The 16,260-nt window shown below is 45.6% G+C and overlaps 1 protein-coding gene across 6 annotated transcripts in view; it reads right to left on the minus strand.

Moving 5' to 3' along the window:
* Positions 1 to 613: 613 nt before the first annotated feature.
* Positions 614 to 16,260, minus strand: part of MTHFSD (methenyltetrahydrofolate synthetase domain containing) — a 122,862-nt gene continuing 107,215 nt past the window's right edge. For 3 of the 6 annotated variants that reach the window (XM_077288867.1, XM_077288869.1, XM_077288868.1), the window contains 7 exons: positions 5,633 to 5,736; positions 5,035 to 5,148; positions 4,823 to 4,936; positions 2,988 to 3,078; positions 2,243 to 2,355; positions 2,046 to 2,171; positions 614 to 1,864 (listed from right to left, as the gene is read on the minus strand). In XM_077288867.1, the coding sequence (XP_077144982.1) occupies positions 1,418 to 1,864; positions 2,046 to 2,171; positions 2,243 to 2,355; positions 2,988 to 3,078; positions 4,823 to 4,936; positions 5,035 to 5,148; positions 5,633 to 5,736 (1,109 nt within the window). In that variant the 3' untranslated portion in view covers positions 614 to 1,417. Of the gene's footprint in view, positions 1,865 to 2,045; positions 2,172 to 2,242; positions 2,356 to 2,987; positions 3,079 to 4,822; positions 4,937 to 5,034; positions 5,149 to 5,176; positions 5,291 to 5,632; positions 5,737 to 8,504; positions 8,639 to 16,260 lie in introns of those variants that run through there. The other 3 variants (XM_077288871.1, XM_077288872.1, XM_077288870.1) reach the window with 3 other exon arrangements.

Here is a 16,260-nt window from a genome sequence, read left to right on the forward strand (position 1 = left end):
TAGCAAAAAAGCCAAACAAAAAACAAGTGTGGGACTGCACTTTTTTTGCAATTTCACTGCACTTGGAATTTTTTTCCCGTTTTCTAGTACAGGACATGCTAAAACCAATGTTGTCGTTCAAAAGTACAATCATTTCATCCTGAAAAAAATAAGCCCTCACATGGCCAAATTGACGGAAAAATAAAAAAGTTATGGCTCTGGGAAGGAGGGGAGTGAAAAACGAACACGGAAAAACGAAAAATCCCAAGGTCATGAAGGGGTTAAAATCAATTAACTGGTTAGATGCCTTGGGCATGTAGCTTTCTCCTTCATGATCTTGCCATTGCTGCTGGTAGTCATATTGATAAGCTACTAATAATCTCCTGGGCAGCATGGTGGCTCAGTGATGTTGTTGAAGTAATGGGTTCAACTCCGACAGAACATGCTGAGATTCCACCTCTCAGGCACACTTTAAAAATTGAAGTGAGTGGCTGCAATGGGAACTAGTTTCTCTTTTCACAACCTTCCATCACCTATTTTCATGACTTAGGCAGTAAACAGCTCTTGGACAGCACGGTGGCTGGGTGGTTATGTTGGCAGTGGATTAATCTGTGTACAGTCCAGCTGTTCAGTGAAGATAGATTTATTCATGAGCAAAGATAACGCAGCTTACAACTGGTATTTCTTACATCTCGTCTGCCAGCTTGTAAAGTGAAAGCAGAATATGCTCCAGCTACACACAGTGTGAGCAGTGAGCGGGAATGTCCGGGGACTCTTATTTTAGACAATGTGTTATTGACAGTATAACAGTATTGTTGGAGACAGAGGCTCAGGCACCAATAAACAGCAGCACATAGTAGTTGTAATATATGCAATAATAAACATTATTCCCATAGGTTAGCATCGCAGGTTTCCATTGCTCGGGTTATTGCTTCACATCTAACCAAGGACAAGCATTTTCCAGTGGAGTATTTCAGGAGAGTGATGTTCTGGTCTTCGGGGGAAGTCAGAGTGTGGTGGTCTCAATACGTTCTCTGATCGCTTGTACTACCAGCCCTGATGTCTCACTCTCACCAATCATTGCCCTGACTGGGGACCACATACAATCCCAAGGACCACAGTCAACCCCCAGGGGCCTCATGATGCCGCTGGCATCCAGGTTTATTCGTTCCACTCATACATGTCGCAGGACAGAAGACTGGGGGTAATTATCGCGAACGCCCAGAAATATGTAACAAATGTGTCCGCCATTACAGCTCATGTCCTCTGTTATCAGCCATTCTCCCACATTCCTGGAAGTCTGCTCAGTTTTCCAGTTTGCTGTCGTCAGGCTGAATTACATTTTCCCATCCTCAGAGCAGCGTGCATTTCTGCCAGTTCTCCACAGGTGACCTCTATTTTCTTGCGGGGTCCCCCCATGTGTGGAGTCATGGCATCTCTACCTCTGATCCCCATTCTCTCTGTCCCACTGGGTTCTGGCCATTTCTACCCACACTCGCTGCCCCCCAATACTCAGCCCCTCCAGGATTAGCAGAGCCCTCTGGGCCCCCTGTGGGTCCGTGTAGTCCAGGAAGGCTTGGTGCTGGGCTCCCTGCCAGGTCAGGTGCACCGGAGAAGCCCCCCGTTCTCGTAGTATGCCCTTCAGCTCACTGACTCTGGTAGTGGGGGGGATATTCCCTATATACACAGTGCTGACCTGGCTCTGGTCTGGGTGGTCTGTGGTGGGCACAGTGGAAGTGGGGTGGGCCGCTCTTGTTGACCCCCTGGTCGGGCTCCTCATGGGCAGCTCCTCTTCACTCTTCAGCGTCACGTCTTTCCCAGCGCTCCGCTCCATTTCTTGCAGTCTCCTCAGGATCGGAATCTTACTCATTAGGTCTCGACTGATCTGAGGGTCCGGGGGGAAAACAGTCATCAACATTCTCAAAAAGAGCAGAATCCCACCCCAAATCCTGATATTCTGCAGCTTCATGACAAACTTATGGGTATACACTGACAGCAAGCAGCCATATTCCAGGCACATGCTGGACCCCAATATACAGGAGCCCCTGTATAGACCCCATACTGACCTTGGACCATATAATCCCCTGTGGCTTTGGGCGAGTGCAGCCAGTTTTGATGACCCGGGTCGGGGTGAGAACATAATCTACGGTCAGGTCGTGATCATCCAGCAGATCCTCTGGGAAATCCAGAACCTGCAGACGACAAGACGATATTGTCGCCTCTCACCTTACACCAAGACAAAACCATCCCAAACTCCACTTACCTGACAATCATGGACCACAGTGACCACCACGGTCCGCTCTGTCACCGCGCCCATGGCCACCATCATCGCAAACTCCATATCTGCAAAACCCTCTCCTTTCCCGATTCTCCACCCTGAGGACAATGGAAGAAATCACATTATTCCCATAATGCCTCAATGGTTGATGACCCCATTTTTTCTGTGGTATGGTGGGACGTCTGGGTCTTCTTGGGAGCTGGAACTATTCTCTTGGGAGGTTTGATGAGGCATCTAGGACTCCTCAGGGCCTGAACCTATTCTATAGTAAGGGGTGATGGACCATTTAGGACTCATCAGGGGCAGGACCTTGTGAGAGATGAAGGGGGATTTGGGTATCTTTGGGGCTAAACTGGAGTGATGGGCCATCTGGGACTCCTCAGGAGCTGGACGTATTTTCTTGTGAGAGGTGATGGGACATTTGGGTCTCCTAGGAGGCTGGACCTATTCTTTTGTGAGAGGTGATGGGACATTTGGGTTTCCTTGGGGCTAAACTCCATCTCTTGCGTGGAGTGATGGGCCATCAGGGACTCCTCAGAGACAAAGTTAATACGGTTGAAAAAAGGCACATGTCCATCAAGTTCAACCACCAGTTGATGGGACATTTTGATCTTCTTGGGGGTTGGACCTATTTTGTGGGGTGATGATGATTCTTGAATCTCCTTGAGGGCTGGACCCTTGTGTCTGTATAACCGAGTGCTCCATGGTCCCGGTTCATGTTTCCTGTTACCTTTCTCTGATACAGCGACAGATCCCACAACCACCAGATCTACCCGCATCGCAGAATCCAGGCCCAACGGGATGCTGAAATCCTTCACCCCCTACAGGAGAAGAGAGAATATGAGTGGACAATGTCCCGGAGATCAGCTGAATGAGGACCACATCCTCAGCCCAACGCCACATCAGCCTCACATTGATGAAAATGGATGATTGCAACCAAAGCTCTGCATCATCAGGTAAGATTTAATAATAACCAGATCAGCACCCATTGTGCCTGGTACTGAGGCTTTGTGCTGTGTGTTTAATTGAGACTGGTTCTGAGCTGCAGCACTCAGCACAGCCACTACGGAACATGGGGCGCTAACGGGCACAAGGTGCTCTATATTCGGGTGACAGTTTCTATGCACCAACGCTCTGCACAAGATGTAAGGTTTGCAGTGCACACTGTGATCCTAGTGTGTGAGCCCACCTGCCAATGACAAGACGGCCTCACAGCCGAGACCCCACACTACAGACTCCTCTCTCTCTGAGCCCAGGCCGCACATGACCTGGAGGAGCGTGGGATCCAGAACACCTCGCTCTAACTAAATGCAGACACATGAAGATGGTAGATGGGTGCAGCGCGCAGGAGGCTGCAGGGCACACTGCATGTACATAGAGGCCGGCCAGCGTCACCTGCAGGATTCAGCCGATCCGGCGCAGTGCATGTGAGGCCTGGACTCAGAGATGCGAGGCTGAAGTATATAGAGAGAGAACGCCTTGTTAGATGGGCTCACACACTGATCAAATGTGTGCAAAGACCCTGATGTGATATGTGTAGTGATGGGGGAAGTCATGTGCACAAGGTGTACGGAGAGCGGCGGCATAATATAAATATATATGTATATATATATATATATATATATATACATACACACATACATACATACATACACCCCTGTATAGTGCCGGTTTATTCCAAATCATCTAGTTTATTCTCATTAATAATAATGTTATTTCTATAGCGACAACATATTCCACAGCGCTGTACAATAAGCTGCGACATATACAGACAATAAAGACTTCACAGAACAACACAAAGATCACCAATTACAGGAGGAGCGAGGGGCCAGCTGCCGGCTGCCGGGTGGTGGTAGACAATATTGATCAATGTTTTCTGCTACAAGCAAGTTTCCCTCCCCCTCTGACAATAATAAATAGAGTCCCCAGCAAGTTACCTTTCAGTCTTCTTCCCCCTCTGGCAGCTGTAAATATAGTCTCTAATAATTGTCCACTCAGTCTCCTCCCCCCTCTGGCAGCTGTAAATAATGTCCCCAGTAAGTGTTCAGTCAGTCTCCTCCCCCCTCTGAAAGCAGTAAATAAATTCCTGAGTAGGTTTACATTCACTCTCCCACAGTGACAGATGTAAGCAAAGTCGCCAATAAGTTGCCCTCCTTCCTCCTCTGGCAGCAGTAAATATAGTCCCTAATATTTGTCCATCCAACCTTCTACGGAGGCCATAAATATAGGCCCCGGTAAGCTTTTTTGTCAGTCTCCTTCTCCCTCTGGCAACTGTAAATATGGTCCCTAGTAAGTCTCCACTCAGTCTCCTTCCCCCTCTGTCAGCAGTAAATAAATTCCTCAGTAGGTTTACTTTCCCTATTTCCCCTGACGGATGTAAGCATAGTTACCAGTAAGTTGCCCACCTTCCCCCTCTGGCAGCTATCCATCCTCAGGAGCAGTGTTCTCTGCTGCGCTGATGATGTCAGGCAGTGCACACACTACCTGCTGCGGCATCTCCGCGCCCCACATCTGAGACTGGTCGTCAGGGGTGCCGCGGGTCACACGGTCTGCAGCGGTGCTCACCTGGGAGGTGGAGCAGATCCTCAGCGCCTCTTTGTTGGCCCCTGGAGGTGGAGTGATCCGGTTAAAGAGTCCGGTTCTGAGTCGCGGAGTCGGAACCAGCAATGTTTTATTGGCCTGTGGATAAAGGACAAGAAGCCATCATGAAGTCCAGCTGTGTCTGGGGTAATAAGGAGGAGGCTTGTGGGTGAGAACGTGCCCCGCTGCGGCCGTACCTGCAGAGCCGCCAGCCGGACGCCTTCCAGGGGTTTGTCCGGATCCACTTTGATTTCTTGTGTGTGGCTGAAAACCTCCAGAGCCGTGAGCCGGCGGCTGGCCTGGTGCGCTGCCTGGAGGAGAGGGAGGAGCGGGACTTACTTGTAGGGTGAGGAACCGCGCCGTCCTCTGCGGAGTGTCAGGATTTATCTTAACCGTCTGCGCCGATTGGAATTCCTGCAGAGTTGATAATCGCTCGCAGGCCTGAACCGCCCCCTGCACACCGAGATGGGGTCACGTCACTGGGGTATCCCCACCGGAGGGGCACGAAGTGGAGGGAAGCCCAAAGGCCGGTCTATCCTGATGCACAAATATTCACGTCCCTCTGGCCCCGATATATCTCCTGCCATTATGTCTGATCTGGGCAATCTCGGCTGAGCAGGAGCAATCATCCCCATGTTTGCTGCAATGTGTCAGCGCAGATAACTGTATCAGGCTGGAGATGCCTCATGTCTAGGCTGAATGCAATTGTAACAAACCTTCAGCTGTGTGAGCATGACAAGGTCTATTACACGGCGCAGCGGGTTGCCTGATGTTACATCCTCCGTGGTTCTGTACCTTAAAGTTTGGGATCCGGTGATGAACGGGGCGAGGGAAATCTGCCAGATTACTGTGCTCCATATAATCCCAAACCTTCTGCCGAACGTCCCACTTACTGCACCCTGGACAGAGGAAGAAACGCAGGTCACATGACGGTGGAAAGAACCAATCAGATCTTGAGGCAGAGCGCAGATATCAGTGCCACCACAGGGGGCAGTAATAAGCCCTGCCCCTATGACATGCCTATTACTGATCATGGGGGCAGACTGCGGGGTGGAAGTTATTCGTGGCTTTGTGCCACTTTATGTGGATAATCAAATAAATAAGGCAGCACACTGCGGGGCTAAAACATGCAAAAAACATTAATGTGGCTACCAGGTACACATGAATTGGCCAATTTATGCACTAAACGCTCTCATTGTTTCATATTTCTAGTGCAGTATTGCAGTTCAGTTTTCATGTTTCATGTTTGCATGTTTCAGCGCTGCAGTGTGCTGCCTTATTTATTTTACTGTATATGAGTTGGCGACTCTAGGTTCAGCACCTGTTCACACTTAGTCTATGTTTGGAAGTGACGGTCAGTTTTTTTAAACTTTATGTGGATAAGTCACAAATCGTTGCTTATAGTGGGTCTCCGCTAACATTTGTCACTTCTCTTGTATTTCAGTTTTTAAAAAGGGCAAATAAAATGGCAGAGATTTACTGCAAATGCAGGTGATGGCCCCAACGCCAAAGAAATAATCCTCACAAAGCCAGAAAATAGCAGAAAACCTGGGAAATATCTCCCTGCTCTCCAGCAACCTTCAGATGGGGAACAATAAGGGTATGTGTCCACGTTCAGGATTGCATCAGGATTTGGTCAGGATTTTCCATCAGTATTTGTAAGCCAAAACCAGGAGTGGAACAATTAGAGGAAAAGTATAATAGAAACATATGCACCACTTCTGCATTTATCACCCACTCCTGGTTTTGGCTTACAAATACTGATGAAAAATCCTGACCAAATCCTGATGCAATCCTGAACATGGACACATACTCTAAGGTGGATTGTGCCCTAACTAACCAGAAATGTATCACTGTCTCATTGTGTTGTTACTATGTGTCAGGAGGATACAGCATTGTTACTATGTGTCAGTATATTGTTACTATGTGTCAGGAGGATACAGTATTGTTACTATGTGTCAGTATATTGTTACTATGTGTCAGGAGGATACAGTATTGTTACTATGTCAGTATATTGTTACTATGTGTCAGGAGGATGCAGTATTGTTACTATGTGTCAGGAGGATACAGTATTGTTACTATGTGTCAGGAGGATACAGTATTGTTACTATGTGTCAGTATATTGTTACTATGTGTCAGGAGGATACAGTATTGTTACTATGTGTCAGGAGGATGCAGTATCGTTACTATGTGTCAGGAGGATACAGTATTGTTACTATGTGTCAGGAGGATACAGTATTGTTACTATGTGTCAGGAGGATGCAGTATTGTTACTATGTGTCAGGAGGATACAGTATTGTTACTATGTGTCAGGAGGATACAGTATTATTACTATGTGTCAGGAGGATGCAGTATAGTTACTATGTGTCAGTATATTGTTACTATGTGTCAGGAGGATACAGTATTGTTACTATGTGTCAGTATATTGTTACTATGTGTCAGGATGATACAGTATTGTTACTATGTGTCAGGAGGATGCAGTATTGTTACTATATATCAGTATATTGTTACTATGTGTCAGTAGGATACAGTATTGTTACTATGTGTCAGTATATTGTTACTATGGTCAGGAGGATACAGTATTGTTACTATATATCAGTATATTGTTACTATGTGTCAGGAGGATACAGTATTATTACTATGTGTCAGGAGGATGCAGTATAGTTACTATGTGTCAGTATATTGTTGCTATGTGTCAGGAGGATGCAGTATTGTTACTATGTGTCAGTATATTGTTACTATGTGTCAGGATGATACAGTATTGTTACTATGTGTCAGGAGGATGCAGTATTGTTACTATATATCAGTATATTGTTACTATGTGTCAGTAGGATACAGTATTGTTACTATGTGTCAGTATATTGTTACTATGGTCAGGAGGATACAGTATTGTTACTATATATCAGTATATTGTTACTATGTGTCAGTAGGATACAGTATTGTTACTATGTGTCAGTAGGATACGGTATTGTTACTATGTGTCAGGAGGATACAGTATTGTTACTCTGTGTCAGTATATTGTTACTATGTGTCAGGAGCATACAGTATTGTTACGATGTTTCCCTGTGTTTTAATATTGTACTATTATGTGCAGCAGGTTATGATAGTATTACTTTGTATCAGTATCTTATTATATCATTACTATGTATCCTTCTGTTCTATTATTACTATGTCAGTTTGTTGTAATATTACTATATATCAGTGTCATATTATATTGCTATTATGTATCAGTGTATTATGTTGTTACTATATCTCTCTCTAATATTATTACTATGTAATATATAATATTGTTACTATGTATCAGCGTCCTATTATATTATGCGTCCTTGTGGTATATTACTATGTAACATATAACATTGCTACAATGTTGTACATTGTAATACTATGTAACAATCCTATAACACATCCGTATAATCTCTCTGTCACTTTTCATTTGTGTCTCCGTGTTTTGTGTCCATTGTATTTCAGAAATGTAGAAGATACTAATGTCGGTGTCTCTGTACAGATCGGATGCTACAGATGTGGGCATTCCCATCAGACATACAGGAGACATTAGCGCTTGTTGTGACAGCTGTCATCTGCACAGCGCCCTACGGAGTGACACTGGTCGGTGCGCTGATCGTCAACGCTCGTGTGAACGAGGCCCGATACGTAACATGCAACTCACCAGCTCGGAGTGTGATCACAGCCTCCATGTTTAGCTGATCGGCTGCTCCTCACACAACAGCTGCACTTTCCACGTGGCTGCACTCAGTGTACGGCAGCCTGGAAGGGTCAAATCAGTGAGAAAAGCACAATACCCTCCTGTCCTGGCTGCCACTGTCTCTACAGTCCTGTTCACACTCCCGTATATATAAAGACGTCTGAAACAAAATGCTGCAAGTTTCTAGTGTAAGTCAGGAGATTTTAAAGATCAGCACCGCAAATAAAACATCAATAAATTAGGTAAAGAGTAAAATACAAATATGGCCATGTGAGGGCTTGTTTTTTGCAGGACGAGTTTTTGAATGCCATCATTGGTTTTACCATGACATGTAATAGAAAATGGGAACAAAAATTCCAAGTGCGATGAAATTGCAAAAAAAGTGCAATCCCACACTTGTTTTTTGTTTGGCTTTTCTGCTAGGTTCGCTAAATGCTAAAACTGAGCTGCCGATATGATTCTCCAGGTCATTACGAGCTCATAGACACCAAACAGGTATAGGTTCTTTTTTATCTCCATGGTGAAAAAAAATTCCAAAGTTTGTTAAAAAAAAAAAAAAAAAAAGTTGCCATTTTCCGATACCTGTAGCGTCTCCATTTTTCGTGATCTGGAGTTGGGTGAGGGCTTATATTTTGCGTGCCGAGCTGACATTTTTAATGATATGATTTTGGTGCAGATACAGTCTTTTGATCGCCCGTTATTGCATTTTATTGCAATGTTGAAGCACCAAAAAAATGTAATTCTGGAGTTTTCATTTTTTTTCTCGCTACGCCATTTACCAATTGGATTAATTATTTTCTTATATTAATAGATCGGGCAATTCTGAACTCGTCAAATCCAAATGTGTATATTTGATTTATTTTAAAGTGTTTTGTTTTGAATGAGGCGAAAGGGGGGTGATTTGAACTTTTATATTTTTTTGGTATTTTTAAAAACATTTTTTTTTTACTTTTTACTTGCTTCAATAGTCCCCATGGGAAACTAGAAGCTGCACTTGTCCGATTGGCTCTGCTACACAGGGCTGCAGTCCTGCTCTATGTAGCAGATATGCTCACTTGCTATAGGTGCCGACCACCAGGTGGCACTCATAGCGATCCAGCAATGACAACCACAGGGGTCTCCTGCTGACCCCAGGTTGTCATGTCAACCCATCGGCGACCTGCGGTCATGTGACACGGGCACCGATGAGGAGGTAATGACGTGCTTCCTGCACGTGCATGTTAAATGCTGCCATCAGTGTTTGACAGCGGCACTTAACATGTTAACAGCTGATCCGGGCGCATGTCAGGTGATCAGATCAGCTGTCATGTGCCGGAAAAAGCGGGGGCTCATCGCCAGAGCCGCAATAAACAGGGGGAGGCGTCCAATGACTGACTGTGTCCATGTCCGTGAAGAGGTTAATCGAAAAGGGAGGCAGTGTTTATGAAAAATATACAAAGATTTTACAAAGGGGACAAAACAATACAGTATAAACAGTTACATAAAATAAAAACGATCAGAAGAACTTACTACACCGATCGCAGAGACGATTCAGCTTAGCCGAAGGAGAGCGCTTCGGTTTGGCCGTCAATAAACGGGGTCCCTACATAAAGGATATGTAACTCTCTGCATGAACACTGATAATTGGGATTGATCTTTCATCAGACCCCGAGTCCCACCCACACACCCCTCTACAATGACCTTACATGGGCCAGGTTGTGAAATCCCAATTCATGCAATAACCCCTCATTGGACGATCACCGAAGGTCGAGACTGATGTCGTGTTTTGTATCGGGATTTTAGCTACGCTTAGAGAACACACATGGTCTAGCTGCTGGCGGTTATACGGCCCCTATGGATTTATGGCCTTTTGGTGGGGGTTAGAATCATGAGAAAATATATATCGGTTTCCTTGGATGCCAACAATGTACATCTCATTAATATCAGATGTATATAAACTCCAATATTCCATATATTCTCCCAGAGACTGACTGCGCTGATGTAACAGCAGTGACCATAGCTATTTGTACAGGGTGTCAGATCTTCCTATGATCCACTCACAACCTAATAAACCTTTTCCTGTCTCTCCATCTATGGACAATACACATCCTCTTCAGTCACCTGGGCATAAAGAGGAATCCCTGCTGCATGTTTAATGAAGCTGCTTCACATCTCTGTACACCGCCATTTTACATAAAGGTAGCTTGGAGTGCTAGCTCCTGTCTCCTTAGGGCAAATGGTAGAGAAAAGAATAAAGGGAGGGAGGGGGGCGGGGGGGACCTAAGGGACCTGAAGGATTTGTAATATATTCTATGACACCTATACAATTTTCTCATGTGGCAAGGAAGTTTTTGGTAAAGGAAAATTTCTTCCACAGTTCCACTGTAACGGCAGCATGCTGATGAAGGAATCCATGTGCCACTTAGGTGACGTTTAGTTTGCGCCTATTTGCACAACCATTGCAGGTGAGTGAACAACTTTCCTTCTCCCTGGTGCCAGTACACACTCACTACACTCAGATTTTTTCCCTTTCCAGCAATCCACTACTTTAAATTAAATTGTTCAGCCTGTATCGCCATCTAGTGGCAGATAAGAGTGTAGCAGATTCTAAAGGGTCCGTGTACTAGAAGACTTATCTCAAATCCATTTAAAGGGTATATAAATGATAGATAGATAGATAGATAGATAGATAGATAGATAGATAGATAGATAGATAGATAGATAGATAGATAGATAGATAGATAGATAATATATAAATAGATGGATAATAGATACGTAATAGAGATAGCGAGATAGATAATAGATAATATATAGATAATAGATAAATAGATAGATGATAGATAATAGATAGATAATAGATAAATAGGTAACATAGATAATAGATAGATAATAGATAGATGATAGATAGATAATAGATAAATAGATAATAGATAAATAGGTAACAGATAGATAATAGATAATAGTGTCACGCTGCAGCTATGCAGGATGGTGCAAGCTCCACTAGATGGCAATAGAGTGGAGGGAAGACAGCAAGTCTGCCAGAGCAGACCTGCAGCGCTGCACTGAGGCCACCACGAGGTGGCAGCAGAGAAGTCAAACAAGCCAGGTCAAAACCTAGAGAGTAACGCAGTACAAAGGGAAAACACAAAATACAGAGTCAGAGGGGAGCCAGGGGGTTAATACCAGTCAGAAGTCTAGTCAGAATCAAAGCCGAGTCAAAACGCTGGGAAATCCAAATACTAAGGGGAACACTAAGTCTGAACGGGGAGAGAGGAGGGAACAGACACGAGCAAAGTCAGCTAAAGCAGCAGGACAAATCAGGGTAACCCCCAGAGTCAGATACTCGCGCCAAAGGCAGAAAATGTAACTGACACCGCCTGCAGCATGCAGCGGAGATAAATAGCAAACCTGCACCCAAAATGAGGCAGAGCAAAGTTAACCCCTGACATGGCAAGACCGGGAAAGGGGTAGAGGGGTAGGAGTTAAGCGCTTAGCAGACTCTATATAGGACAGGTTCTTGTAGTCCATAATCACCGTAATCCGATGAATCGCCCCCTCCAAAAAGTGCCTCCATTCTTCAAAAGCCAGTTTTATGGCTAATAGCTCCCGATTCCCGACATCATAATTTCTCTCAGCAGGAGAAAACTTCCTGGAGAAAAAGGTACATGGTCTCAAGTTAGTCAAAGTGACGGGTCCCTGAGACAACACCGCCCCCACTCCCACCTCCGATGCGTCCACCTCAACAATGAATGGTTCAGATGGATCGGGCTGGACCAATACAGGAGCAGACATAAAACATTGCAACAGCCGGAGACGACCAGTTTTTAAGATCAGCCCCCCTACGAGTGAGATCAGTGAGATGCTTGACCAGTGGCGTATCCATGGGGGGGGGGCAGCCGGGGCATGTGCCCTGGGCGCAGCCGACAGGGGGGTGCCAGCAGGCCGCCTGATGATGCGGCGGTCCAAGGAGGCTCCCCGTTGAGTCATACCCAGGGGTCGGCAGGGGAGGGGGAGTGGGGGCTGTCTAATTATACTCACCTGCTCCTGGCGTGGTCCCTGCAAGTCCCTGGCTGCCCGGCGCCCCAGCTTCTTTCTGTACTGAGCGGTCACATGGTACTGCTCATTACAGTAATGAATATGCGGCTCCACCTCCCATAGGGGTGGAGCCACATATTCATTACTGTAGTGAGCGGTATCGGTGACCGATCAGTACAGGAAGAAGCTGTTGGCGCCGGGGAAGCAGGGACTGCACCGCGCCAGGAGCAGGTGAGTATAACGGGGAGGGGAGCGCTGCTCGATATTCACCTGCTCCTCGTTCCAGCCGCCGCTCCTTCTTCAGCGTCTTCTGCAGTGACGCTGAGGTCAGAGGGTGCGGTGACGTGGTTAGTGCGAGCCCTCTGCCTGAACGTCAGTGCAGAAGATGCTGAAGATGGATCCGTGGCTGGAGCGAGGAGCAGGTGAATATTGAAAGTGCCGGGGGGCTGAGCGATGGAGAGGTGAGTATGTGTTTTGTTTTTTATCACAGCAACAGCAAATGGGGCACGTGTCTGTATGGAGCATCTTATGGGGCAATAACGTTTGTGCAGCACTATAATGGGGCAAGTGTCTGTATGGAGCATCTTATGGGGCATAATTAACGTTTGTGCAGCATTATATGGGGCAAGTGTCTGTATGGAGCATCTTATGGGGCATAATTAACGTTTGTGCAGCATTATATGGGGCAAGTGTCTGTATGGGGCATCTTATGGGGCATAATTAATGTTTGTGCAGCACTGTATGGGGCAAGTGTCTGTGTGGAGCATCTTATGGGGCCATAACGTTTGTGCAGCACTATATGGGGCAAGTGTCTGTATGGTGCATCTTATGGGGCCATAATTAACGTTTTTGCAGCATTATATGGGGCAAGTGTCTATATGGAGCATCTTATGGGGCCATAATTAACGTTTGTGCAGCATTATATGGGGCAAGTGTCTATATGGAGCATCTTATGGGGTTATAATTAACGTTTGTGTAGCATTATATGGGGCAAGTGTCTATATGGAGCATCTTATGGGGCCATAATTAACGTTTCTGCAGTACTACACGGGGCAAATGTCTCTATGGAGCATCTTGTGGGGCCATAATCAACGTTTCTGCAGCACTATATGGCGCAAATATCTTTATGGAGCATCTTATGGGGCCATAATCAACGTTTCTGCAGCACTATATTGGGCAAATGTGTCTATGGAGCATCTTATGGGGCCATTATTAACCCTTATGCAGGATTATATGGGGCTCCTGATTCAATATGGATATTCAAAAACACTTAACCTACTGATGTCTCAATTAATTTTACTTTTATTGGTATCTATTTTAACATTAAGGGGATTCAGGAATGTACCTTGGCTTGGTCATACAGTTTCAATAGAGTTAAGGTTCAAATGGGGGAGGTATGGGGGAGCGCCAAACTGATCCTTTGCCCTGGGTGCAGGAAAGGCTAGATACACCTCTGGGCTTGACCACCTGAGAAAACCCTTTAATAAATTTACGATAGTAACTGGCAAACCCCAAAAAACTCTGAAGACCTTTAAGGTCTCTGGGTTGAACCCAATCAACAATAGCCTGCACCTTTCCAGGGTCCATACGAAACCCCTTGGCAGACAGAATGACCCCCCAGAAAGGACAGTTCTTGGACAAAAAATAAATACTTCTCAGATTTAGCGAACAGCAAATTCTCCCATAACCTCTGGAGAACTGCACGTAGATGACCAATGTGAGATTCTTTGTCAGATGAAAATACCAGGATGTCATTTAAATATATCACCACAAGGCGCCCAATGAAGTCATAAAAAACCTTATTAATGAAATTCTGAAACACCGTTGGCGCATTAGTGAGACCAAAGGGCATAACCAAGTTTTCAAACAAACCCTCAGAGGTGAGAAATGTCATTTTCCACTCGCCCCCTCTCGAATACAGATAAGATTATACTCTCCCCTGAGGCCCAACTTGGAAACCCCAGACAATTGGTTGAACAGATCAGGGATAATCGGGAGGGGGTAGGTATTTCTAACCGTAATCTTATTTAGTTCCCGAAAATCGAGGCAAGGGCGTAAGCCACCATCTTTTTTCTTAACAAAAAAGAATCCAGCAGCCACAGGAGAAACAGAGGAACGGATGTGACCTTTACGTAAACTTTCAGGGACATACTCTTTCATAGCAGAACGTTCCGGGCCAGAAAGATTGTACAGACGGACATTGGGCAATTTAGCACCAGGAATGAGATTGATAGCACAATCATAGGGGCGATGTGGTGGCAAAACCTCAGCCTCTTTTTCGGAAAACACATCCTTCAGGTACTCCGAAATACCCTCCAGATTAACGAACGACACCAGCACAGCAGAAAGACAACCTTTAGAACAGTTAGGACCCCATTTCACAAAATCCTGAGATTCTCAGTCAATAACAGGATTGTGCATCTGTAACCAGGAGAATCCCAACACCAGTCCCACTGGAAGATTATCCAGAACATAACATGAGATGCGTTCCTGATGCAAGGAACCCACTTTGAGGAGAAGTTCCTCCGAGACAAAATTAACAATATTCTTAACCAGCGGTGTCTCATTAATAGCAATGATGGAATTGGTGTTTCAAGCCTAACTGTCCCTATCTTACTCTTGGAGACCAATCGTGAGTCAATAAAGATCATGGACGACCCACAGTCCAGGAAAGCTGAAGTGGGTGTGTAACAGTCCCCATAACAAAGTTCCACCTTTAACAACATTTTTTGACATGAGGAAAAAGGTACCTGAGAGTCTGGGTGACCTCCTCGACTATCACCCAATCTCGGCAGCTTGTTATTCGATGGGCAAGAGGGGCAGTTCTTCTTCCAATGTCCCATATTTCCACAATAGAAACATAGTCTCCAATCGTGTCTCTGCTTCCTCTTTTTCTTCTTGAGGTTAATGGCCCCAACCTCCATAGGGTCCGTATATGGCATCTCTCCGGACTTAGCAGGGTTTACTGGAACCTCTTGCTGGATTACACCTCTCTCCCGCAATTTCTGATCCATATAAATGGCCTGAGTCATGGTCTCCTCCAAGGAACTGGGTGGCGGATGGAGAGCCAGAGTGGCCTTAAGATGATCCGACAGTCCTTTTCTGAACTGGCATCTTAAAGCACAGTCATTCCAGGACATTTGAGTGGACCACCGTCTAAACTCGGAGCAATACCATTCAGCAGTGTGTTTACCCTGGGAGAGACCCATGATCGTGTCCTCTGCCACCCTGACCCCGTCTGGTTTGTCAAAAATCAATCCTAAGGCCTCAAAGAACCTATCCACAAGCACACATTCACGGGCAGTAGCAGGTAACGAAAAAGCCCAAGACTGAGGACCCTCCCAGTGTAACAAAATAATTATCCTCACCTGTTGACTCTCATCCCCAGAGGATGGGAGTCTAAGGGAGAAAAACAGACTACAACTCTCCCTGAATGTACGGAACTTCTCCTCCCAGGAAAAAGTATCTGGGAGCCTGACGGTAGGTTCAGGAGAGTGGAGCGAGACATCTATGGGGTCCGAGTGATTATAGACAGATTGTGTGATAGAACCCTGAAAACACTTAACTGTCTCAGAAAGCTCTCTCTGAAGTTGATTTTGGGAAGTGGCCAGGGCTCTAAGGTCAACAGACAAATCCTGCATCATCTGAGTCAGATTAACCATCTGATCCGCCAGTGAGCAAAGCGGATCCATGAAAAGAGGAGCAA

This window comes from Ranitomeya variabilis, chromosome 2 (genome assembly GCF_051348905.1).
Source record: "Ranitomeya variabilis isolate aRanVar5 chromosome 2, aRanVar5.hap1, whole genome shotgun sequence".
Lineage (NCBI taxonomy): Eukaryota > Metazoa > Chordata > Amphibia > Anura > Dendrobatidae > Ranitomeya > Ranitomeya variabilis.